The sequence below is a fragment of the Pholis gunnellus genome (assembly GCF_910591455.1).
Source record: "Pholis gunnellus genome assembly, chromosome: 13".
Lineage (NCBI taxonomy): Eukaryota > Metazoa > Chordata > Actinopteri > Perciformes > Pholidae > Pholis > Pholis gunnellus.
Genome location: NC_136540.1, coordinates 7,951,317 through 7,973,640, shown reverse-complemented (window position 1 = coordinate 7,973,640; position 22,324 = coordinate 7,951,317). Strand labels below are relative to the sequence as shown.

The 22,324-nt window shown below is 41.2% G+C and overlaps 1 protein-coding gene across 1 annotated transcript in view; it reads right to left on the bottom strand.

Moving 5' to 3' along the window:
* Positions 1-624, bottom strand: part of rtn4rl1a (reticulon 4 receptor-like 1a) — a gene marked incomplete at its 3' end in the record, with an annotated part of 69,618 nt that extends 68,994 nt beyond the window's left edge. Inside the window, exon 1 of the mRNA XM_079171753.1 lies at positions 496-624. Coding sequence (XP_079027879.1) covers positions 496-508 — 13 coding nt within the window. The 5' untranslated portion in view covers positions 509-624. The remainder of the gene's footprint in view (positions 1-495) is intronic.
* Positions 625-22,324: the final 21,700 nt, after the last annotated feature.

The window sequence follows — 22,324 nt, the reverse complement described above, 5'->3', positions numbered from 1 at the left end:
GCGCGCTCCCGAGCCCCTATAGGTGCGCGCACACAAAGTGCCCAAACAGGTGAAACTTTTATGACAAAAAAAAAGCACAATTGTGAACTTTCTTTCCGACAAATCTCATTCTCACGCGCTCTCCTAAATGATCTTTCTTTCACGCTCACTGGCTCGCGCAAGCAACAGCACCAGCCATCCTCGTGCAGGCAAGTCAAACTGCAGTGCGGCAGCAGGTCGCTATTTTAAGAATAATTTTTACATGAAGTGGATAAATATTTAATTCCCCTTGCATAGCCGGCCGCCAGCGCGGATGAAGCACAGCTGTTAAGTTGTTACGGCAGCAGCGAGAGGCTCTTCGGCTACTCCAAATTTATAAATAATAATAGTGAAAAACACTCCCAAGAATTTGTATCAACTCACACACACACACACACACACACATCAATAAACAGCCCAGCGACACGCGCTCCACGCCATCAGCAACAAAAACAAGTGAATTCCTCTTTCTCTTACCTCGCCTAAACATATTGGCAGCCGCTGTTTGGACCGTCTAGTGGTGTCTGTGCTGGAGTAGCATCCTTGTGAGGGTCCAATCTTGAGCTGCCGGTTGCTAAACTGTTATTTTGATTCCCTTTGACCGCTGGCAGGCAGGCTGGAGTCTTGTCTCTCCGCGGTGGCTGTTGTTTTAACAAGTGAAGACTGGTGGAGGAGGATAAGGAGGTGGTGGAGGAGGAGGAGGACGGGGGGGGGGGGGGGGGTCGGATGATGTTTAGCAAAATGTAAAACGAAGATACAAGGTCCGCCACCGGTAGAAACGAAGTTTTTTCTCGTCCGCAGTTGCTTTAAACGAGGTGAAGAAAAGAAAAAGCACCCGGTCCCGTCCCAACACGCTCAGATGTGTTCTAGTGATATTTCAACTCACCGCCATCTGGTGTTTATGAATCAATAACATGGAGTAGCTTGTGACTTTGTTTGACGCCAAATCGAATTTTCAGAGAAGCAGTCGAGAGCGGATTTGACCACGGCTCCAAAATTCAGAGAAAAAGTTCCTTTATGTCTTCCTGCTGTCGGGTTGAGGGTCAGGTAGAGTCTAAAAGGTGCTGTGTGCGGATCGTCAGCGTGAGTCAGTGCAGTCTACTGTGTCCGTTACCGGAGAGAGCTCCGAGGCAGCCGCTTCAATCCCCCTCCCACAGCGATGTGAATGATGAAAGCCAGAGCATCTCTCTCTCTCTCTCTCTCTCTCTCTCTCTCTCTCTCTCTCTCTCTCTCTCTCTCTCTCTCTCTCACCAGCTTGCAGCCTCTCACTCATTCACTTATATCCAAGTCTCTTCCGCTCCTTTTATCTCTCTCTATTCAATTTCAATTTAACAATTCAGCATGCTTTATGGGGGCGAATGTTGCATAAACAATATCACCAACGCCTCAATTACAATTCACGTGTACTCCCATCTTCTTCTAATAATAATTAAATTAAGTGCAGTATTGCAAGAGCATGTTGTGCAAGATTTGCAACGTGAGTATAATGAGTCAGAATTAGACCAACAGAGAGACAAGACCTGGTTTGGTTTGCATATTACAAGATGATACAGCATAGCAATCTTTACTTTCACTCTCTCTCAGGCTGTTTTTATGGGAATTTTTCCTCAAGTAGATATTACATTTTGTTTTGCCCGACAGTGTGTCAAATTCTAGTTGTTGTTTTTTTTTCTTTTCTATTTTGGTAAAGAACTTGGTTATTCTATTTTAATGCAGACTGCAGTGAAGCAAGAGGTGTCACTTTGTCTTTTACTTGTGGTTGTTGACACAACTGACATGGTCTGTTTTCTCTGGGTTGCCAGGTTGGTCTGTGTTCAGCAGTCTCAACGGCCCGCTTGTGGTCACTCAGTCTGTGTCTTTCTCAGTTTCTGGCGACGGTGCCCAGATATTGTTGCTGCTACTCTGTGATACCTGTTCGGTGCTTAATTGCATTAAAGTTGACTTTGACTTTTTGCAGTAGATTTCCGTTGACTGAAATATACTTCTCTTTTATTGTGGGAGGCCTAAAGTGCTCTGTCAATCAATAGTATATTTCCCAGTTTTAAGTTTAACAAATTTTACTATGAAACTGCCAAAGCAATTAATCACCGCTAACTCTAATATGAGTGATTTTGAATGCTCCTGAATATGTGTTGGGATGTGCAGCAGAATCAATACCATCATGTTTGGAGTCTCGAGATATATTTAGCCGTCTCTGGGGAGGTTTTCTCTTCCAGGAGGCGCTGCATTTTTCATTTGGTCAGAGAAGGCGTTTCTCTCTTTACATTTGAATTTAATTTTTGTAAAGAATGTGGCCTCTTTCTGTTTCATATTTCCTAAAGTGGAGCAGAAAATGTTTTTCTGTCATCGCATTTTGAGGGCAGAACTGACGCATCCTGTTTTCTCTCTGCTGCCAGGTTTGTCTCTGTGTATCTTCCAGTCTTTATACCCTCCTTCTGCTCGCTCATCTAACTTTGTGTTTGTCTGTTGATGAGTGGTTTGATTGTGTTTAAATGATCTCCCTCTGTTGACATCTACCACTACCGCAAAGGCAACAAGGCCTAAACAATTAGAATGTGAATTGTAACCGTTTGAATGAACTGTAGAGTGTGCGATGTGACTGGTGTGCATGTGGATTGTGTGTTGGGGTAGCTGTGTATGTGATTTGGAGTGGATGTATCGTATGTTGACATGTTTGTAGACTGGGATGTGTCGTTGCAGCAGTCCATCAGTTTATGTCAGTTTAAATTTCCACCCTTCTTTTGACAGTCCAGCAAGTCTTCTTGCCCACTTGATATTCATACATGCATCGACTTTTCTCAGAGTGTATGCTGACAAAAAAAAACAAGAAAAATTAAAAATGAATCTCGCTTAAGTTTTCCAAGTATGAGGAAACTGTCCCCTCGACAGCATCCATCTCTGACGCCAAACGCGCATACAGACCGAGCTTTTAAAGGGTGTATAATTCAATTGAAAGCAGGAGCAAGATTCATCATAGCTTAGTGTTAGCTGTCATTGTTGTAAAAGCAGGGAAGGCCTTCCTTGGGTACAAAACAGTGAAAACTGGGCCTGAGCATCAAGACAGGAGAAAGAGGTGACTGCCCCTATCGGTGCCTGTATCAAAATAAGTCAGACAAGGAACCCATGAAGAGTTATACGTGTACATTTAAATTTACATTTAAAACAAATAAAAAATGTATTTGTAAATTTGAAGTTGTTATTGTGAGCAAACATTTACCTTTTTACACATCCAGCAGACTTGGAGCCACATAAACATTCCTTCTGAGTTGTGTCTCTGATACCTGACAAATGTAAGTCTAATATTCAATTTCCTATTAGCACCGTATTGGACTTTCTTCAAAGTGGTTTGGCCTCAATGATCCCAAAGTTTCCCAATTCTACAATATGATATAGGAATAATTCATTAGAGAGCAGATTTTGAAAATACATTTTTAGTCACTGGCACTAGGAGTAGACTACTATCTGCTCCTAAATGCAAATCATGCATGTTAATTCCACACTGAGATGTAAAAATGAACACATCAGCAGTGCTTGTATCAGTCCATGCCATCAGAGTTCATTTGACTTTTACATGGTTTTGTGAATAGCTGCACTAGAGCCAAATCAGCTCTTAAATGAGCCACAACTCTGCAATCAACAAGAAAGGATTGTTACAGAAAAGAATAATACTCGCAAATTTGCTGTTTTGGAGCATAATAGTGTTTTGTTTTGTTGTTATTGGAGCTCGCTGCAGAATTAATTGAGCTAAATTCAGTGTTGTTGTACTCGAGATTGGTCTTGGTCTTGAAGATCTCGTCTTGGTAATCGATTGCATTTTTACGGGGTTTTGTCTCAATCTCAGAGTCTAGGACTGGATTTTGTTTCAAGACTAATCCTGTCCTGTCTTGACTTGGTCTCAACCCCTCAAAGTCTTGGTTTTGTCTCAGCCTCGATAAACTCAGGACTTGGTCTTATTTTACGTGGTCTACAACAATGATGTATGAAACAACCATACAATTTGTGGGGAATGTAATCTTGAGTCCAGGTTAGGAGACACTCATCGTTTCATATTATATAACATATATATATGTATATATATTTCACATAAGCAAGTATCTATTAGTGTAAAAGAAGAGGAATATGTATAATTTGTGTTTAGTGTTGCAGTCAGTTCTCTTGTGCTCCAGTCAATTCTCTAACCTCATTTAGCCGAACGCTCTGTTTATTTTATAGCTCCCATGATTTGTTGTTTCTTTAAAAATTATGAATTTAAAACTGTTGTAAATTGCAGGTCTAAGCATCCGATTAGTGTATTGAGAGTATCATAAGCACTCTTGTATAAAACGTGGACCTACGTGTCAAGCAAAAACCATGATACATTTGTTCAGATCATGTTACAGTGAGACAAATAAGTGTAACACTTGTATAAGTGGCCTAATAAAATATGCTGTGTGGTCCTCCATAATTCTAATACTTCTGCATTATAGGGCCATAAAAAAGACTGTGTGTAAGATCCAACTCTCAGGTTTTAATGTTATACAAGATCAGCAGCTCATTGTGAGCAAATGGAGAATAGAAAGTGATTTGCCTGGGGCCTGGATGCAGGGTTTTTAATATATCCATTTTATACTTAAAAGTAATGCGCTTTTGGGCCCTATTAGAATGAATCTGCGTATTTTCATGAAATTAAGATGATGATGGATTTGAAGATTTACTTGAGTATTCCAATAACTAACGTTTGACATTCAGTCTTCAGTAGTCAGACTTTATTCGGATGGTTCAGCATTGATACTCAGTATTAAATGACTCTAATATGTCACTAAAAATTGTCTCGCTAATTGTCCAGCAATACTCTTAATTGTGTGAAAAGTTGTCCATAGATGGTTGAGATCGGGGGTCGGATACATCTGTTGAGTAGAATATCAGAAATGTAGTCAGGGCTAGAGTTAAATGGTTAATTTAGGATGATTGCATGTGAAATGAATTATGAATAAGGGCAGAGAGAATTATGTGTAATATAATGTATCTATGGAGCGCAGTGTTTTACACTGAAAAGGGTGTTTGGGAGTACTGCTGCATATGTGGAAAACAAGTTGTAAAGCCTTGTGGCTCCAGAGGGAGCTGTGTAAAGTCTGATAAATTGCCTCAAGTGATGTCACTTGAAGCCGCCTCGGTTGGGGCTCTAGACGTTTGAAAATAAAAGAAATCTGGAGGTGTGGAGTTGAAACAAAGTGAGCCCGCCAGACCTCTGTGGCTGCTCCTCATCGTCACTTGGATGTGTGAGCTTCACAGTGCAATGAATGATGCAGGTGTTTGACGCTGTTATTTAGGTGATTTGCTGAAGGAGGAACATTTCTCTGTGCTCTTCTTAAATCTTAGTTTAACACGTACGAGTATGATTTTGTAACATCACGACTATAATTTTGTAGCCCACCAAGCAAACCTGTGGGATTAAGAAGTGTGATGTGGAAACCTGAAACTACTTGAGTCCAGTAGTTTAACTTTTAAAATGATCAATATTTGCATATGCATTGCGTTCTGGATTTTCCAATGATGGAGAAGGAGTTAATGTGCTTTTAAGAATATCAGAAACTAATTGTTATTCGAGGCATATTATTTTGAAATGTCTTCAAACATTTCCGGAGGGGATCTTCCATTTATTGGTACCTGACAATATTCACACCTCCTGTCGACTGCTATTGCAGTTATGCAACACTATCAGATCGTCAGAATAAATTACCTCCAAACCAAGTTTTACTTTTATGTGTGAAACCTTTTTCACCAAACAAGGTCTTCTTCCTGGTTTTGATGTCAACACCGGTCAGCCACCATCTGTCCATCCAGTCCCTCATCTGCCAAATGTTGCTTAGTGTTATCTACTTACGTGTAATTCTGGCAGCTAACCAACCATTGTTTGGGGATTGTATTTCATGATTAAAACTGGTCGGTGGGTGAAACAATCAAAATCTTGAGTAAATACCAGGAAATGTCTCTGTGAGAGAACTGTGGGCTTTTGAGCATGAACTACAGCAGTTGCTTGTATGGATAAAGTACTGTATTCTAGAGATGAAAGAGAAGTCATCAAGGACATCACATTAGGTTCATTCATCTTCCATCCGATTCCAATAGGCAGTTTGTTACGGCCCTGTTCAGCTTTCCTGATGATGCATAATACATATGAATATGTTTAATTAGAAACATGTTTTTTTCCCCCCTTTGCACTCTCCTCCTCCCTCCCAGCATCCCTGCATCACCGCTGTGAATTACGTGCTTCCCCTCCTTGTTATCTGCTCTTGTGAGGCTAATTTCTTTCTTAACCAGATGAACTGTACCTATTTTCTGTTGTGTTGGTCTCATCTAAGCCAAACGTATACAACACCGAGACATTAATAAACTCCTCTCTGTCTCGCTTTCTTGCTCACCTTGCAAGAATAGGTCACTCGCAAAGATGATGGACAGGTGATCTGTGCCATGCCGATGTGACCTCTATAACCTTTTAGTGACCTTTCACAACCTTCTGACCAGCCGATTAGTGTCCACCCCGGCCCTCTCTGATTAGCCGGAAAATTGGAGCTATTTGGACGACCTTTTCAGCGGAAAGGTCCGCTCGCTACTCTGCTTTCCCTCTTCATACACTCGTCTTTCGTTTCTACCGCCTTAATTTGGAGCAGAACAAAATCCTGCACTCCACAACATACACAAAGTCCAACCCTCCACCTCAAGCAGCCCATCTCCCATCTCTCCTTTTTGCTTCTGAAGGGTAACATGATGAGGCTTATCGACCACCATGTTGTTAACCACAGCAAATTTGTAGTTTTGTTCTCCTACGTTACACTGTGTCCTCGCTGAGGACTCCAGCCCGAGAATGTTCTTCAATTACTCTTAAGTTCCTAGAGCTGCATGCTCTCACTTCATACCTTTTACATTACAGTATGTCATTCCTTGCCTGTTTCATTTAGCTTACCGTGAAAACCGCAAATCCGGCTACATTATAAAACCAGTAATTCCACAAAGCACAAAGAGGCAGTGAGTCACTTTGTGAGGCAACCAGGGGAAACAAAAACAGCATTTCTATCAAAAGAATATCAAAAGACCACCAGCGGAGCTCACAATGTAACTTCATCCTCTGTGGTCAATCAACAGCTCAGGACTTAATTTCAGCCGGAAACAGTGCCACAGCTGCAGATGGAAATGTTCAATAGATTACATAAAGCAGTTACTATAGGCTAGATTGTAAACTGCCGGCAGTATCTGCCCACACACTGCATTTATTCCTCAGAGACTCAACCCAAATGAAGGAGTTATTTTATCTCCCCAATCCATATCTTTCACTTGTCCTATCGTTTATCTTTCTCTCCCTGTTGTATTTTATCACTGTCTATCTTGTTTTACAGGGTTTGGGGAAATGAGATACGGGGAGAGAGAGTGAGGGCGAGAGACGAAGACAAAGTGCTGTGTTTACTGTGGAGCTTCACAGCGTCTGTTGGTCCCTGTGGGAGAGCCCGTTGGCATTCACCTTGAGGTGTTCACATACAGACAAACATGCTCCTGCTAAGACACTGAAACATGCACAAGTGATTTAAGTGGTTGTACAAGTCAAATGTGGCCATACATGTTGTAAACCTAAATCTAAAAGGGTTATAAGCGTCAATTATTATTTCTGTAATCAACATTGAGTTGTTCATTAAAAGGTTCCTGTTTTGTTTTTTTAGGTTTCTATATCAATCTTTAGCTTTCCAGTGGTGTTCCTTATTCAACAATGAACACTTAAATGTTGGTCAAAGTACGCATGTTTTAGCGTCAAAATGCAATTTTCCCAGCAAGCCCTTCTAAAAACATTTCCCCATGTGAGCTGATGTTTCTGCATGATGACGTTTCTACATATACCCTCATATATCCTTATGCACAGTCTTATGACGAAGACACCGACTTCGTCTGCAGATGATGTTGATGTCGATATCTTATCAGAGCTCTGTACATCAGCTTCCGCGGAAGACCACCACTGATATCTCTTCACCAGGACTTCTTGCTAGTAATGACCATTCTGGCACGTCGCCGCCATTTTTATTGCCTGGCTTTCGTCTCGCCCCCTCTAGCAGACATCTGCCAGTGTGTCGAGTCATCCTGGCAGCAGACCCTGAAGATGGGAGGCGGGTTGCAGGTCAGGTGGATTTTCTCGGGGTGCAAGTTTGCATGGAGATATCTAATCGAAGCGTGCCCCCGCACGACAAGGGCCTCGCAGCCCACCTGCTTCCACAGTCAGCCGTCTGGAGAGGTGGCATGAAGCCTCTCCTACCACACTGCTGCGTGACAGGGAGGCGCCGGAATATTTTGACAAATAGCTCCTAACAGCTTGGGTGTGTCGGGCGTTTTGCTGGCATTTCCCCAACCTCAAGCCCCTATACCCCTCCATCTCGGACTGACATTCTAGACAGCTTGTTTGTGCGTTGGCATGTAATGTTGAACACACAGCCACCATCAGGCGCTCTGAACAACTGTTTGTGTGCTTCGGTGATGGTGTGACCGGTAAAGCCCTATTAAAAACAACTCCTGGCAGGATAGCTTTGTGAGTGCATCTCCCAAGCCTATAGGCAGGCAGGAGGACACCCTTCCTATACATGCAGTGTGGCAGTGTGGCAGTGTGGCAGTGTCGGCGGCCTTGGGTTATGTACGGCAGTGTTGTGGTTGATGCCTTGTACATTCATGAGTTTCTATCTGTTGGACATGTCAGGCTTTTTTTTCAGGGTCTGGAACAACACAGGACTGGTGGAAAGGGTAGGATAATGTTGTGTGTAGGGTGTCTACCGCTTGTCTTTTCATCACCTAAAATCCAGTAGAGGGCCTTATAAAACGTAGAATACAATATCGTAACCTTCGATTTGTTTTCTCCAAAACAGTCAGCTGTTTTCAGAGAGAAAGACCTTAAAACCCACTGTGCACTATACCTGCTCATCACGAAACAGCAGACAGACAAAGTCATGACTAGCTGGTGAACATAGTTAAGTATTTAGCAGCTTAAGAGCCAGATATTTCCCTCAGGAGTTGGTGGAGATCAAAAACAGAGCTAAAAGAAAGTGAATATTGGACTTACATTCAACAGGTGGCCAAAAACTAAAATATCATAGTCGTTAAAAATAGGTAAGAAATATATAGGTTCATTTTTTAAGAGCTGGATTGTATTTGCAAATGTAACTCAAACGGGAGTAAATGCTGAATTGTGGACTGAATATGTTGAGTGTTTTATAAAAGCCCCCTTTTATTGAAGTGGTTATATCTTATCTGGATCCAAGTTTTATTAGTACATGTTGTCTTCATTTGTTGCCAGGCTTTCTAGCACTTGGTAAAAACACTGCTTGCGGGGCAACAGTGTCACCTTTGAAGTGGAAGCTGAAAAAGGACTGCTGGACGACACAATTATCTGACTGCTATGAAAACTGCAAGTAAACATTTGCAAGCCGAGCACACCACCCACCACAGAGTGCAGAGCTTTCTTTGCCAAGCGACCGCTCAGCCCCTCGCTGCTCAACACATTTATTCTACTCATAGACAGCAAAATATCACGGACCAGAGCAAACAACTATGATTCACATAACGCCCATCTCCCTCCAACAATTAGCCTTCCCCCACCATTTCATCCTCTGCAGTGCTGTCTCACTAATTGTTTTAAGTTGTGCCACTCATTCTTAACATTCAACGTTTTTCAAATATGAAACATAATAAGATAATTGTCTTCACTCAAACATTTTAGCAATAATAAGCTTCATGAATAATTCAAAAGCAGAGGGATATACAAATAATGTTTAATTGAATACCACAGGGAAATTACAAGCCAACAATACCAAACCAAACGCATAATAACCTCGCAGATAGCCTCTCTGTTTTCATTCACATTCTTTTCTTGTTTTGTTCAGATTTTGAAGAACTGGATGAACTTATTAATTGCTGTTTTCAACAGTGGGCTAATAAACAGATGTGGCTTTTGAAAAAGAAAATTAAACGAAACAGCAGAACATCTTTTGGTTGTGAATAAAATATGTTTGGTAGAACTAACTAAATCAAATTGACATATTACCATTTGAATTTGAAATTGCCATAAGCCATTCAAATATCCCCTGCTCTTTTGGGTAGGCATTTTGAGAGGATAGTGGAAAGTGATACACAAGCTATGGAGCTATTCATGAGAAAGATTTGAAATGGAAATATGATAATTTGCTTTCTTGCAGAGAGTTAGATGAGAAGATTGATAACACTCTCATGACTACATCAGATATGAAGCTACAGCCAGGAGTTGATAAGCTTAGCTTAGCTAAGCATAAAATAGTGGAAGACTATTTCTTGGTCGGTTTAGGACTTTCTCATATTTGGACAGAGCTGGGTTTGCAGTTTCCCTGTGCTTTCAGTCTTTATGCCAAGCTAAGCTAAAAATCTCCTGACTGTAGCTTCATATTTAACAGGCAGATATATGACAGTGGTGTCTGTTGATCTTCTCATCCAACGTCTCAGCCATTTCATTTAACTTGATCAATCCTTGGCTACTGAGAGCACATTATTTGTGTCTGTCACTTTGGTCAATGCATTATAAGGAGATATAAATATATAACATCTTAAAAAAAACACCGTAAGTTTGTGTTTTAGAGACACTGTTGACCACAAATTGACCCTGTAAAGAGGAAAAAAAATAAAAAGCAATTTGTGGTAGTATTTACAGACAAAAGAAAACATTCTGGCAATAAATCAATAAGTGAAAAGATTCCTTCCTGTTAAAATGATAGAGCCCCCTCGGTGGCGAGGGATAAGGGTTGGTTTAGGTTTAGGTGGAGGGAAACACGTAACGACAGGGAGACAGTATTGAACACGACACCGGATTGAGCGATTGCTACTGACTTTAGCTGGTAGTAATTCAATTAAGTGTGTAAGTGGTGGGGCAGTTGCCCCTCCAGCTTGAATGGACATGACACTTCTGACTGAATCAACTCAACCTTTTGTCGTCTTCGCCTTCATATTCATCCACTATCATCCGAGGCCATGCCCAGCTCAAAAAGTGCCGTGGTGAGTTGCTCTTTGGTGTTTGCAACACCTTCTCCCTCAACCTGGACCCTCGGTGGCTGTAGGCTTAGAGATGGTTTTGCTGTAAAAAGCCCAACGCAAATAAAGATTCCATTCAGCCCATAAATGTATGTGTGGCCAATATGGAAAATGCAGCGGTTTCAGTGGACTTTTTAATGCTTACTGTGCAATCATCAAGGTGCTGCCACCAGTATTTTTCGATCGTCTCAGGATGTCCCCTATCTGTGCAACCAATGCAATTCTTAATTAACACTGAAGACGACTCGCCGCTCTTTAGTTGGCAGGACACAAACTCTCACACAAATTCATACAAGAGCATCCGAGGGCGGGAATGATACAGAAAGGCAAAACTAATTTATTAGAATATAAAAAAAATATAAAATTGAGCAGCCAGCTTGACTTAAATGAGTAGTCGGGTTGTTTGGCCGAAAGCTCTGCTTAAGACGGTGTTTTTGCAACGTTAGCTACACAGTGTTGGTGCTGTAGGGTAGCTGAAGAGAGTCAAGGCACCTGGGAGCGTGCATAAACATCACATCCTTACACAGAAATCAATCCGCAGGCCATTATAGGCAATCCAGAAAGTCAGGGAAAGTCTTACTTTTTAAGTTATGTTTCAATCTATTCACACATTGGCAATACAAAGCCATTAATATATGTTAATTGTGACATATTGTACCTTGAAATTGGGTTGAGTCGCAGTGAGAAGTACAGTGAGGAGAGAGGTTTTACATATCAGGTGTATTGAGGCTTCAGAGGAAGAGAGAGGAGTGCTGAGTGAGCTGAAAACAGACACACAAATCTTTAGCCTTCTCTTTTGTCAGTTGTATTGACCCAAGGGGCAACGGCACCAGATCTGTATCACATTTAATGTAATCAACACTGAGTTTTCTGTCCAGAGTGCACTGTGAGTACAGATAGATACCAAAAGCACTCCTAGAGATAGTGGGGAGTAGTGATTAAAACCTCCAGCAGTGAAACTTTAAGCCCCTCCTGGCCGAGGAGTGGGTCCTTACTGTTCCCTCTCCTTGTTGTCATCCCATACTTTTTCTTATTTCTGTCTTAAAGTGAACAGCAGCATTGTATCTCTTGAAAGAATACGATCAGGCAATTGCAGTCCACTCAGACCAGAGGAAGAGCCTGTGGGGAGCATTGTTTTTCACAAATTGAGACTTTCGACTCATGACTTTCTGCCCAGAAATGGCACTGGACTCTCTTTTAAAACTGAGTACGAGAGCTGGTCTGAAGTCCTTGAGACAAGTTCATTTCAAGTCTCAAGTAATTTGACATGTCCAAACCAACACACAAGTCATAGGCAAAGAAGAAGAAATACTTGTGAGTTATTATTTAGGCAGACGTTGCAGTAGCTCAATCTATATTGTCACAATCAAAATGTATGCATCAAACATGTTCGCGAAGTACAGTATTATCAGCAAAAAGGTGTACAAAAATAAAAGTACTCTTCATGCAGAATATTATTATGTGTATTATATTGTTGGATTGAAATGATACATGTGCAAGTGTCATTTTAATGTAGCTTTGTGTACATCTGGGTTATCTATAATTATGCGTGGCATTTTATTTATTGATCATGTTTTGTCAAATCTGAATCTCTAAAATAAATGTAATGGAGCAAAAATGTAAGTTAACATAAAATGTACTTCAAAATTGTACTGTTTAGCAGTGTTGTGGTATAAAATCAGCATACAATATGGATTAGGATACTGTGAATGTGTATACAGTAGGTCTTAGATGCTTTGTAATACACAACATATTACATTCTTCTATCCAACGTACACACACATCACTTCAGCACGCCACCTCGCTTGATACAATGTTATTGTACTAATTAATGATAATCATTAACAACAATGGGCAGCTCCCACATCTTTCATGAAGTCAGGCAGCTCATCGATACTAACACCTACTCTGCAGCCAAACCGAGACAGCTATGTCAGCCAATGTGACTTGGAAGCCATGTCAGGTGAGTTACAATGTGGAAAAGAAATGTGTAGCCTCCCAACAAATTACAAGAGAAGCAAAATGTTTTTGTTGGGAGCTCATATTTCCCCTATACAGCTCTAATTTACTCCTCTCTTCTTTCTTTTCTTCCACTATGCCGGTCTCACCCTGTCTCAATATGTTTTCTGCACTGTTGGATAAAGTAAAAATTATTCATGAAAACCAAGCCAGCAGCATCTCTATTGTATGCAGTCAAATACTGCATGGCCACTCCTAACTTTCCTGCAACTGCAGCTCTGAACTCTCACAGAAACAGAATACAATACCAAAAATACCAGTGAACAATACAGGGTACATTCCTGTTTTCTGGAGCCAAAACTCGTTAGAAAACACTCTTCTCACCACAGGAATCAGAGATGACATGGACAATCTATCTCCTCAAATGAATAAAATATAGCAAGGCCTCTTACTCATTTCCAAAGGGAATTTTGAAGGAAGCTACATGTATCTTGGATCTTATTTTCATTGTTTTATCCATCATTCATACCTGCAATATACACCACTCACTACCCAGCAACATTACTAGAAAGATGTACATTTTCCTGTTGTACTATGTATTTTTGGTGTGGTATGTCTACTCTTACGTCATCTGAATACCTCTTTCAACACTGGTTTCAACAGATACACTTGTCTGTTAAACACATTGTGTACGGAGTCCATGTATCTCTGGTATTAACGGTGAAAGAAAGAGGTAGGCTAAGAATATGTTCTGTCTCTTTCTCTCTCTCTCCCTCCCTCTCTCTCGTCTTATAACCATCTAACCCAATCTGATAGCAACTAATGAGTGTGATTACTTTAGAAGCTGCTAATAGCTGTAGCTAATCCCCCCCTCTGCCCCCTTTCATTTCATCTCACTCCACTCCTTCTGCATCTCTCAGCTTTCTGACTTTGCATGCCATTATTATTAGATGTGTGCCCCCTGAATCCCCCCCCCACCCCCTCACCACCTATTATCCATCACTAATGACGGGAGGAAATGTTGTAAATGTTTTACTTGAAGTGGAATTAGTTGGCGTGTGTCTGTGTGTGTGTGTTGTGAAGCTGAGTGTGTTAATGTTGTGCTGTTCTCTAAATGAGAGTGCTGCACATTAATACACCTGAGTGGGAGTCAGACCGGCTGACCCGTTAATGACAATTTGTCCCGCCACTACAGCACCAAAAGTGTCGTTCACTCTGTGGGAACATTTTCACCATTTGTCCGATTTGAGGAGCTGTGCTTGTTTCTTTTCATGACCGGCATTCACTTCCTCCCTCTAAACGGAAAAAAAAAGCAAAAAAAACGGGTCTATAGGACACAGTTGAAATCACATTACCGACATTTCCCGGTACAGGTTTTTGATGACGTTTTCAAAATGAAGGTTAAAAGGTGGTGCTGACTGGAGGTCCCCAGAGCAGCCAGCGTAAACAAATTGCTATCAAGTTAGGTACACAAAAAATGTAAATGTTCTGCCAAAGTGAAAGATTGATTCGTCTCGTGGTATTCGATATTCTCATTAACTGAGATCAGCAGTCGAGTCCCATCTGTGTACACCAACACCAATATTTCACTTTTATTATTATTATTATTATGTGGTAATTAAAATCTTGGAAATGCCACAAGCTCTCGTACTTGAAGCTCATAGCTAATGTGTATGAAAGTAATGTATCAAACAACACTATAGCAAACCGGCGGGTATGCGGCACATAAACATGTTGGAATGTATGCATTGCGTGTTTGTTGGGGGGTTGTTAGGTGAGACATGGTGCATGAATGAATGTGATAAGGGTGTGAAAGAGGCAACGCAGAGCAATACTTCAAAAGGAAAAACATGGAAGAGTCACATCGAGAAACCTTTTCTCAAGGTTATCGGCCTTTTCTCGCTGTCCTCCCTTTCTCTCTGTGCATGTTCTGCAGTGATAAGGTACATTAAAGCCACTAAATGAGCAATGGATACATGTACACGCGACTGTACCAATGCATGTAAAGCACACATTTCTGGGAAATCCCATAAAGTTGCAGCTCTCACTCACTGAAATGAAATGAAAAAGAAGTCTCAAAATGTGGAACGGACAAAGCAAAGACATCACATGGTGTATAAACGCACAAAGATGTACACAAATCACAAATGCATATCAAAGTGGTGTGTAGGTGCAGCATGTGTTTTACTAAATGTCCACTTACTGTTTTGATGTAGTTTCCTTTATGTTTTGGCTGATAGGAATTTTGCCCCTTTGCCTGACTTGTTTGTCTTAGATGCACATACAGACATTTTAAACCTCCTTATTCTCCTCTCGCTACCATCTCTCAGATTTGCAGTAGCAATATTATAATATTTCTGTTCCTCATAAATCACTGTGACAGGGAAGGGCCACATTACACCTGAGTATAGGAAGTCCCCACTTTCATTCTTCTCCTCCACCTTTTTATCACAGCCCTCTTATTTGCTCTCTCTCTCTCTCTCTCTCTCTCTCTCTCTCTCTCTCTGTGCCTCGCTCGGGGATCGTCACATGGCTCCTCATCAGTACCTTAGAACGTCAACAGCAGCCATGTCCCCTGGGTGTGTTTTTTAACTCTCCCTAATTGGCATGTGCATCACGACACAACAGTAGGCCCGTGTGCGCTTTCACAGCAACAAAAAGACCTTTAATAAACCCAACTAGCACAGCCTATATGTGACACCTCTCTAAAACTAGCGTCATGTCTTTAAGGATATAAAAAAATAGAAAAATAAAACAATCACACACACTGAGAGGAGACGGAGGGGCTGAAAACTCTTCTGGGAGCTTAGTTGCCTTGGAGCAGGTCCAGAGACCACACCTATTAAACAGCTGCCTCACTACCAGGTCCCAGCTGGGCTCTTTGGTAGCATGTAGATGCTCACAAGACTCTGGTTACCTGCAGGGTGCAGCTGTCTGGTCGCTGGCGTCTCTCTTTAAACATGCAAGCATTACCTCATTACCTATTCTTATTTCTATCTGAAGCCTGTTGACAAGGCAGATCAGATGTGTGAGGTGACATGGATATTCCACTGGGATGATTCCCTCTAAAGGACAACCATACCATTGTTTCTGCATGTCTCAGCTAGTATGACAATATTCCAAGTCATGCCGTCTGCTCTTCCTTCCTTCTGGAACACTTTCACTGCAGCGCAAATATCAACTTGCGAAGACTTAAAACGTGCTTGTTGCAGCAGGTGATCTGTCTGTAAGGCGATCGTATGTTCAATAGAGCTTTAACTTTGCCAGAAACAAAGTGGTTCTGGCTTTAGTCTACACTCAGCATGAAGCGATATTATCATCCCATTTGAGTTTTGTTTCTGGCCACCTGACACTCTCGTTTTAGTCCCCCCCCCCCCCAACTTCTGAGAAAATAATCTCGTTTGTTAAATGTTTAATTGACTTTGTTGACATCATTAGATATTTCTGTTCTGTTGATGAGAGCTGGGGAACTGAACCTTCACTTGGTTAGGTTTGGGGTTAAAATATATAATTGTTAGAAATAAAAATAAAATAATCTTGGTTTGAGCTAAAATTTCTATTTTATTAAGGTTATGGGGAACTTCTTCGCCATGGTGACAATATTAACCACGTGGTTAAGGTGAGGGAACAATGGTGATCTTGATTAATAAAACAACAACATTGACTTTTGGAAACAGCTGTCTCCCATGGCAAAGTATTGTGTTTTGTTGACCTATCCATCACCCTCTTCCATCTATGGACTCTGACTCTACAATAGTGTCACCCGACCTTGCGCCACTGGACAAGAGTTATAATTAGTACAGTCTCTCAAGAGGGCTTTGTTGCTAGCAAGTAAACAAATCTTGTTTCAGGGCATTTGTTCAAGCATTTGTTTAATAAGTGATGCTGCAGCCTCATTTTATTCAAGGTTGAGGAGAACAATATTGATTGGTGCAGCTTTTGTTCCCATGGCATGCAATGCAGTTACAAGAAACAACTCTTTTTGATTTGAAAGTTGCTCCGACATCCAAGACTTCATAGCTGCCCAACAACAACAACAACAACAACAACAACAACAGCCTCAAGAAATGAACTAAATCATGTGACTTGCACGAGGCACCGTGGCGTGGGCCTCCACAGATGGTGTGCAATCTACACGCACCACAGTATAGGTATTTGACCATAACACGTGACATTTCGGTATGGTCCTTTATTGTTACATTTTAAGAAATTCTGAGAATGTATTATTTAGAACAGTGGAACGTAAACAAGGTTGTTAAGGAGGTCCCAATAAAATGTGAGAAAGTATAGCCTGCAATTTTTTCTCTGCCTCTCCTGCGAGCCTCTATTAAGTTTCCATTTGCTCAAGGCAATTGAAATGCCAGAAGACCTTTCATGGATGTCTTTCTCCACGGTTTCTCTGAGAGCACCGATACACTACCTCTCTGGTCACCCTTTTCAATCTTCATCTTCATTGCCCACCGTGTCCACCCTTCTCCCTCCCTTGGGACACTTATCCTGCTTCCTCTGTTAGGAGCTGTGAAAACTCTCTACACAACCCAAAGTCACGAATATACAATTCTGCAAAAGTTCAGGGTCGTTTGTCTCTCTGAATGTTGGATGACAGATCCACCTTTTTTTTTCTCGAGAAGATCAGCAACACTAGTGACACTCGAGTCATTGCTTTGTGTTGACAGAGGAGTGGACTGGGTTGATATTTAATAACATATGCAGGGGTTACTTGATCTTGAAGTAAATGTAACACTAAATCAAATATTTAGCAGCATGTGAAGCAGATGATGGCGTGAGGATAAAGAGGGGGATTTCCCATGTTCAATGTTTGATTCCCATGCGTCTGATCATAAAATTTAATTTCTGGTAGGGCCATGGTTTCTTCCCTCGTCTAGACTTTCATCAATTTGATCTCTTTGATCTCTTTTTTTGATGTAAGCCTGCAGCCAAAAGCATCAGGACCACTTGTAATCCACTGAAGTTCTGCTAGCTCTGCATCAGGCAATGGGCTGGGAATTTGGACAGAGAGACATCAGTGCATCATTTTGAAACATACACCAGAGAACAATGTTGAGCAGCTTTCTACAATGCAAGAAAACTTCACCGATGTTCTCTTCCCCACATGTGAGAAAGAATTATTTAAGGCTAAAGAATGTTTTTCTCTTTGCTGATTCACTGAAAGGATTGGTTCACTTACTTTCAAGTCTGTAACATGCATGCCCATATATATATATATATATATATATATAAATGCAGTTTCCTTCTTCCTGTAATTTGTTCTCCTCTCCCCACTGACCTCGAAAATATCTGTTGCTTATGTGATTCTGATGTAAAAGTAATGTCAAATCCACAGTCGTCATTCAAGTACGAGTCGATACAATCAATCAATCCAACCGTGTAAAAATACTCCTGTATATGTAAAAGATCATTTTCAATAGGCTGAGATCATGTATATGACTTTCTTTCTGAAGAGTAATTAGGAGCTGTCAAATGAAACAAAAAGTACAATATTTTGCACTGACATGCAGTGCAAGTACATTCAGAATTGTGTAAAATGCATTCCATCACTTAAGTTCAGAAAAAATATTACGAGGCTTCAGCAGTCTGATTTTGCCAAATTATCCTTCTATCACAGCTCTGCGTTGAAAATCTGTCCAAAGATTGTTTTAAACTTTCAGAACAGGTATTATGCAAAAACACCATCGACATTTGATTTAAACAAACAAAAAGGTTTCAGAGTAGCAATGAGCATGATCTAAAAGGTCGTTCAAAATCAACCGTAAATTAAGCCACACTCAAGAGGGGCACATAAATCATCAAATGCTACTCAGTTACAGGAGAGTCAATTTGGATCCCAAATCTTAACAAATGTAACAGTTGGAGTCAGATGTGGAGTGAAAAGTATTGTTTTAAAACCTATCCTCCTACTTCACCGGCTTCACCTGTTGTATATGAATGAGTGAGGTAATGTGAGCCTCATTCCTACTAGTTGAGTCATATAGCACGGTTCATTCCCAAACACTAACCATTGACATCACAAGGAGTCCCTCCTGTATGTGTGAGTAATCCGAATCTTACTGAATGCTTTAAATAAATACTAGCTCTTAGATTTCAAGGCTGCAAAGAAGAAATAGTCAGTGAGTCACATGGTGTAAGGATTATTCCAGTGATTTCATAGGATGGGGACTACAGATCCAGTCCGTCCATCTCTCACTCTGATTATATCACATACCTCTGATTCTGATTAGCCTAGTGGGGCACGACAGTAATGTTTACTTGCGTTTGGTCAAAACAATAGTCTCACACTGATAAGCCGGATGGGAAAGCGCAACAAAAAACACGACAACAGTGTCACACACTGACATTTTCAGTCACAATAAATGGCACGTGTCCAACTTTTGCTGCCTCACCTGATGACATTTGTCCCACCACATGATGACATTTGTCAGCTGACAACAATACAACAACGCAGCCTTTTGCACTACGCTTGTCTTGATAAGAATCGTATCGTGGTGTCTCCCTCGAATACAACGTATAAGTTAAAGATAAACACTTCCAACAAGCATAGAGATAGGGTTTCTTTTCATCCATCTGCTTTTCTCCGAGGGGCATTCACACTGTGTATGGCCTACATCACCAGCTCCAGTGAGGATCGCGAGCAGACAGGACATTCGTCATACTCCTCTCCGTCCTCCTTTATGTGCACACAGACTTTACAGATCACATGGCAGAATGACAGGGTCTCTAATAATGTCACTGTAGAGGACAGTAGCACAGATCTTCCACTGGAGGACACAACCTGCAGGCCATTCTGACCTCATGACCCCCCCCCCCCCCCCACCCCACCTCTCTATTTTGGTTCCTGGCTCTGGCTGTGAAGCTTAACCTGTGTGTCCTCAGTGGTCATCTGCACTGGTTCCTGCTGTACATCAGCAGATGACTTTACAGTGAGAATAAATGTAGGAGTTTCTTGTTACAGATACTGTAATTCTCCGTCTGTGTTTTCTGAAATTTCCTAATTCCTAACTCCCCTCTCAATCATTAGTCTGTGCAATTACTTGCAGTGGATTAGTTTTCTTGTGTAGTCGCACACACAGGTAGGTTTAGCTTGCTGGTAGTATTTTGCAGCCAGGCAGGTGTGAGGTCTGCTTCAACCGTACAACCTGAAGTTACAGAGCACCACTGCCCCCCTGTGGACTATTAGAGGGAAGACCTGATTTAACCCCACAGCCATAATTGGTAACTTTTTATTTAAAATCTTCTTCTAAAACAGATTTGCCACGCTGTCTACCTTTGCCCGGAGCCATTCTCCAAAAATTAACACAAATGACAGTAATCACAATCTTTTCCACAACGCCACTTGCATGGATTTGAAGGTCTTTTTACATTTTGCTAGTTTGAAGCGCTCCTGCACTTTTAATAAGCCTTGGTGTGTTAAAAAATGTTTATCAGATATTTCTATGGTCTCTGCCCATATGCAAGGCTCATTATTCACTGTTCATCTCATATGTTGACATCTACAGTATAGTCTCATATTATAGCCTAATTATGCAGATTATATTATGTTGCCATTATAGACATATCTAAGGGTTGTATTCTATATTATGTAGGAATTAAGATAATTAACACCGTGGTTTATGATGAAATGCTAATTGTGATAGAAATGTATTTTATGTTCGGATGTGATCCTGCAAGTTTGTTATTGTTGTATTGTTATGTTGTAAGAGCCACATGAGTGCTCAGGATGCTGAGATTTGAATAATGGAAGATGTGCAAGTGTGGAGCTGCAGGACAGCCAGAGAGTAATATGTTGCAGCAAACAAATGAAACAGGGGAGCAGTTTGTCTCCACCAGTAAAGGTGTCTCTCTAGGGGAAGGACACATGGCTCCTCAACAGTGCTGGAGAACATCAACAGCAGCCTTGTCCCTTGTTTTGTTTTTTTCCCTTTCCCTAATTAGCATGTGCGTCATGGCCAGGCAACACGTGAGCTCTTTCAGCAAAAGATTACCTAATTGAGGGAGCCTGTCTGTGAGACCACTCCAAAAACATCATCAAAGTAAACTATCGCTCGTTGATGAAGACGCTGACACAGAAGCAGTGGAAACCGTCTCTCTGAATCAGAAGCTTGCCTTGCCTTCAGGCCACACCTACGAAACAGTCGCCATCCTCCCTACATTATTATCACATCCCAGCTGGGTAAACCCTGACCCTGAGCTCTTTCATAACACACAAATGCTCACAAAACACCTCGGTAAACATAGAAGGTGTGCCCCGGAGCCACGTGAATTATTTCTTTTTTTAATCAGTGAAAAGCAAAATAGGCTATATGTTAAAGATGAGTCAACAGAAAATAACACACCGGTACTACATTAGGAAAACATAAAACATTGTTTTTGGATGTCGGGAAGGAAAACGTGGGCAATGCATGATACATCAATGCAGAGTAAACCAGATTAAACTTCCATCTATTCTGTTTTTCATGTCTCACTGCTTTGGGCCATCCTCAAAACATTAGGAGGACTGGCAGAATGCCAACTCTTGCATATCATTCTGGAGTGAGAATATGGTGTTTGGGATATTGCCTTCATATGTTTGTCAAAAGGGAATCTGGATCAAAGATAATGTCTGTATTTTTCACAGAGTCCTTTGGGAGAACTGCGCTGCCACTGAAGCTGAAAGAGAGTCTGATAAGTGAGCTCCTGTGGCCTAGAATTAGCATTTCACTTTTATCTGTGTAGAAAATAAACTTCCTTGTCAGTTTTTTTTGGTGTTGTTGCAGCAAGATGAAAGATTTAAGTACTGAAAAAATGTCAGGATTTTACCAATAGCTGCTTTAGATGACCTGGCTCGCCTGAGATGTGGCAAGACACATTCTCATCTGAGTCTTTAGGGGTCAGCCTCTCACCAGTTAGCAAAGAGTCAATCCTCCTGCCCCAGAAATGCATGCAAACACTATAGATAGATATTTTTTTTAATGGTTACGATCATGAGTGTGAATGTGTCTTATTTTAAGTCCTGGGTTATGAATACAGATAAGAAACTGAGCTGCTCTGGCTAGTACCGGGCTTTCTATAGCCTGTTTATGGGGTGGCTGAGGCTCAGGAGGTAGAGCGGGTTGTCCTTTAATCACAAGGTTGTGGGTTCCTCGGCTCCTACTGTTTTTGAGCAAGACACCGAACCCCGCCTTGCCACCGCTGGTGTATTAATGTGTGTGTCTATGAGTGAATGAGAGGCTAACTGTTAAGCGCTTTGGTCGCTGGTAGAAAGGCTCTATATAAAGGCATTCCATTA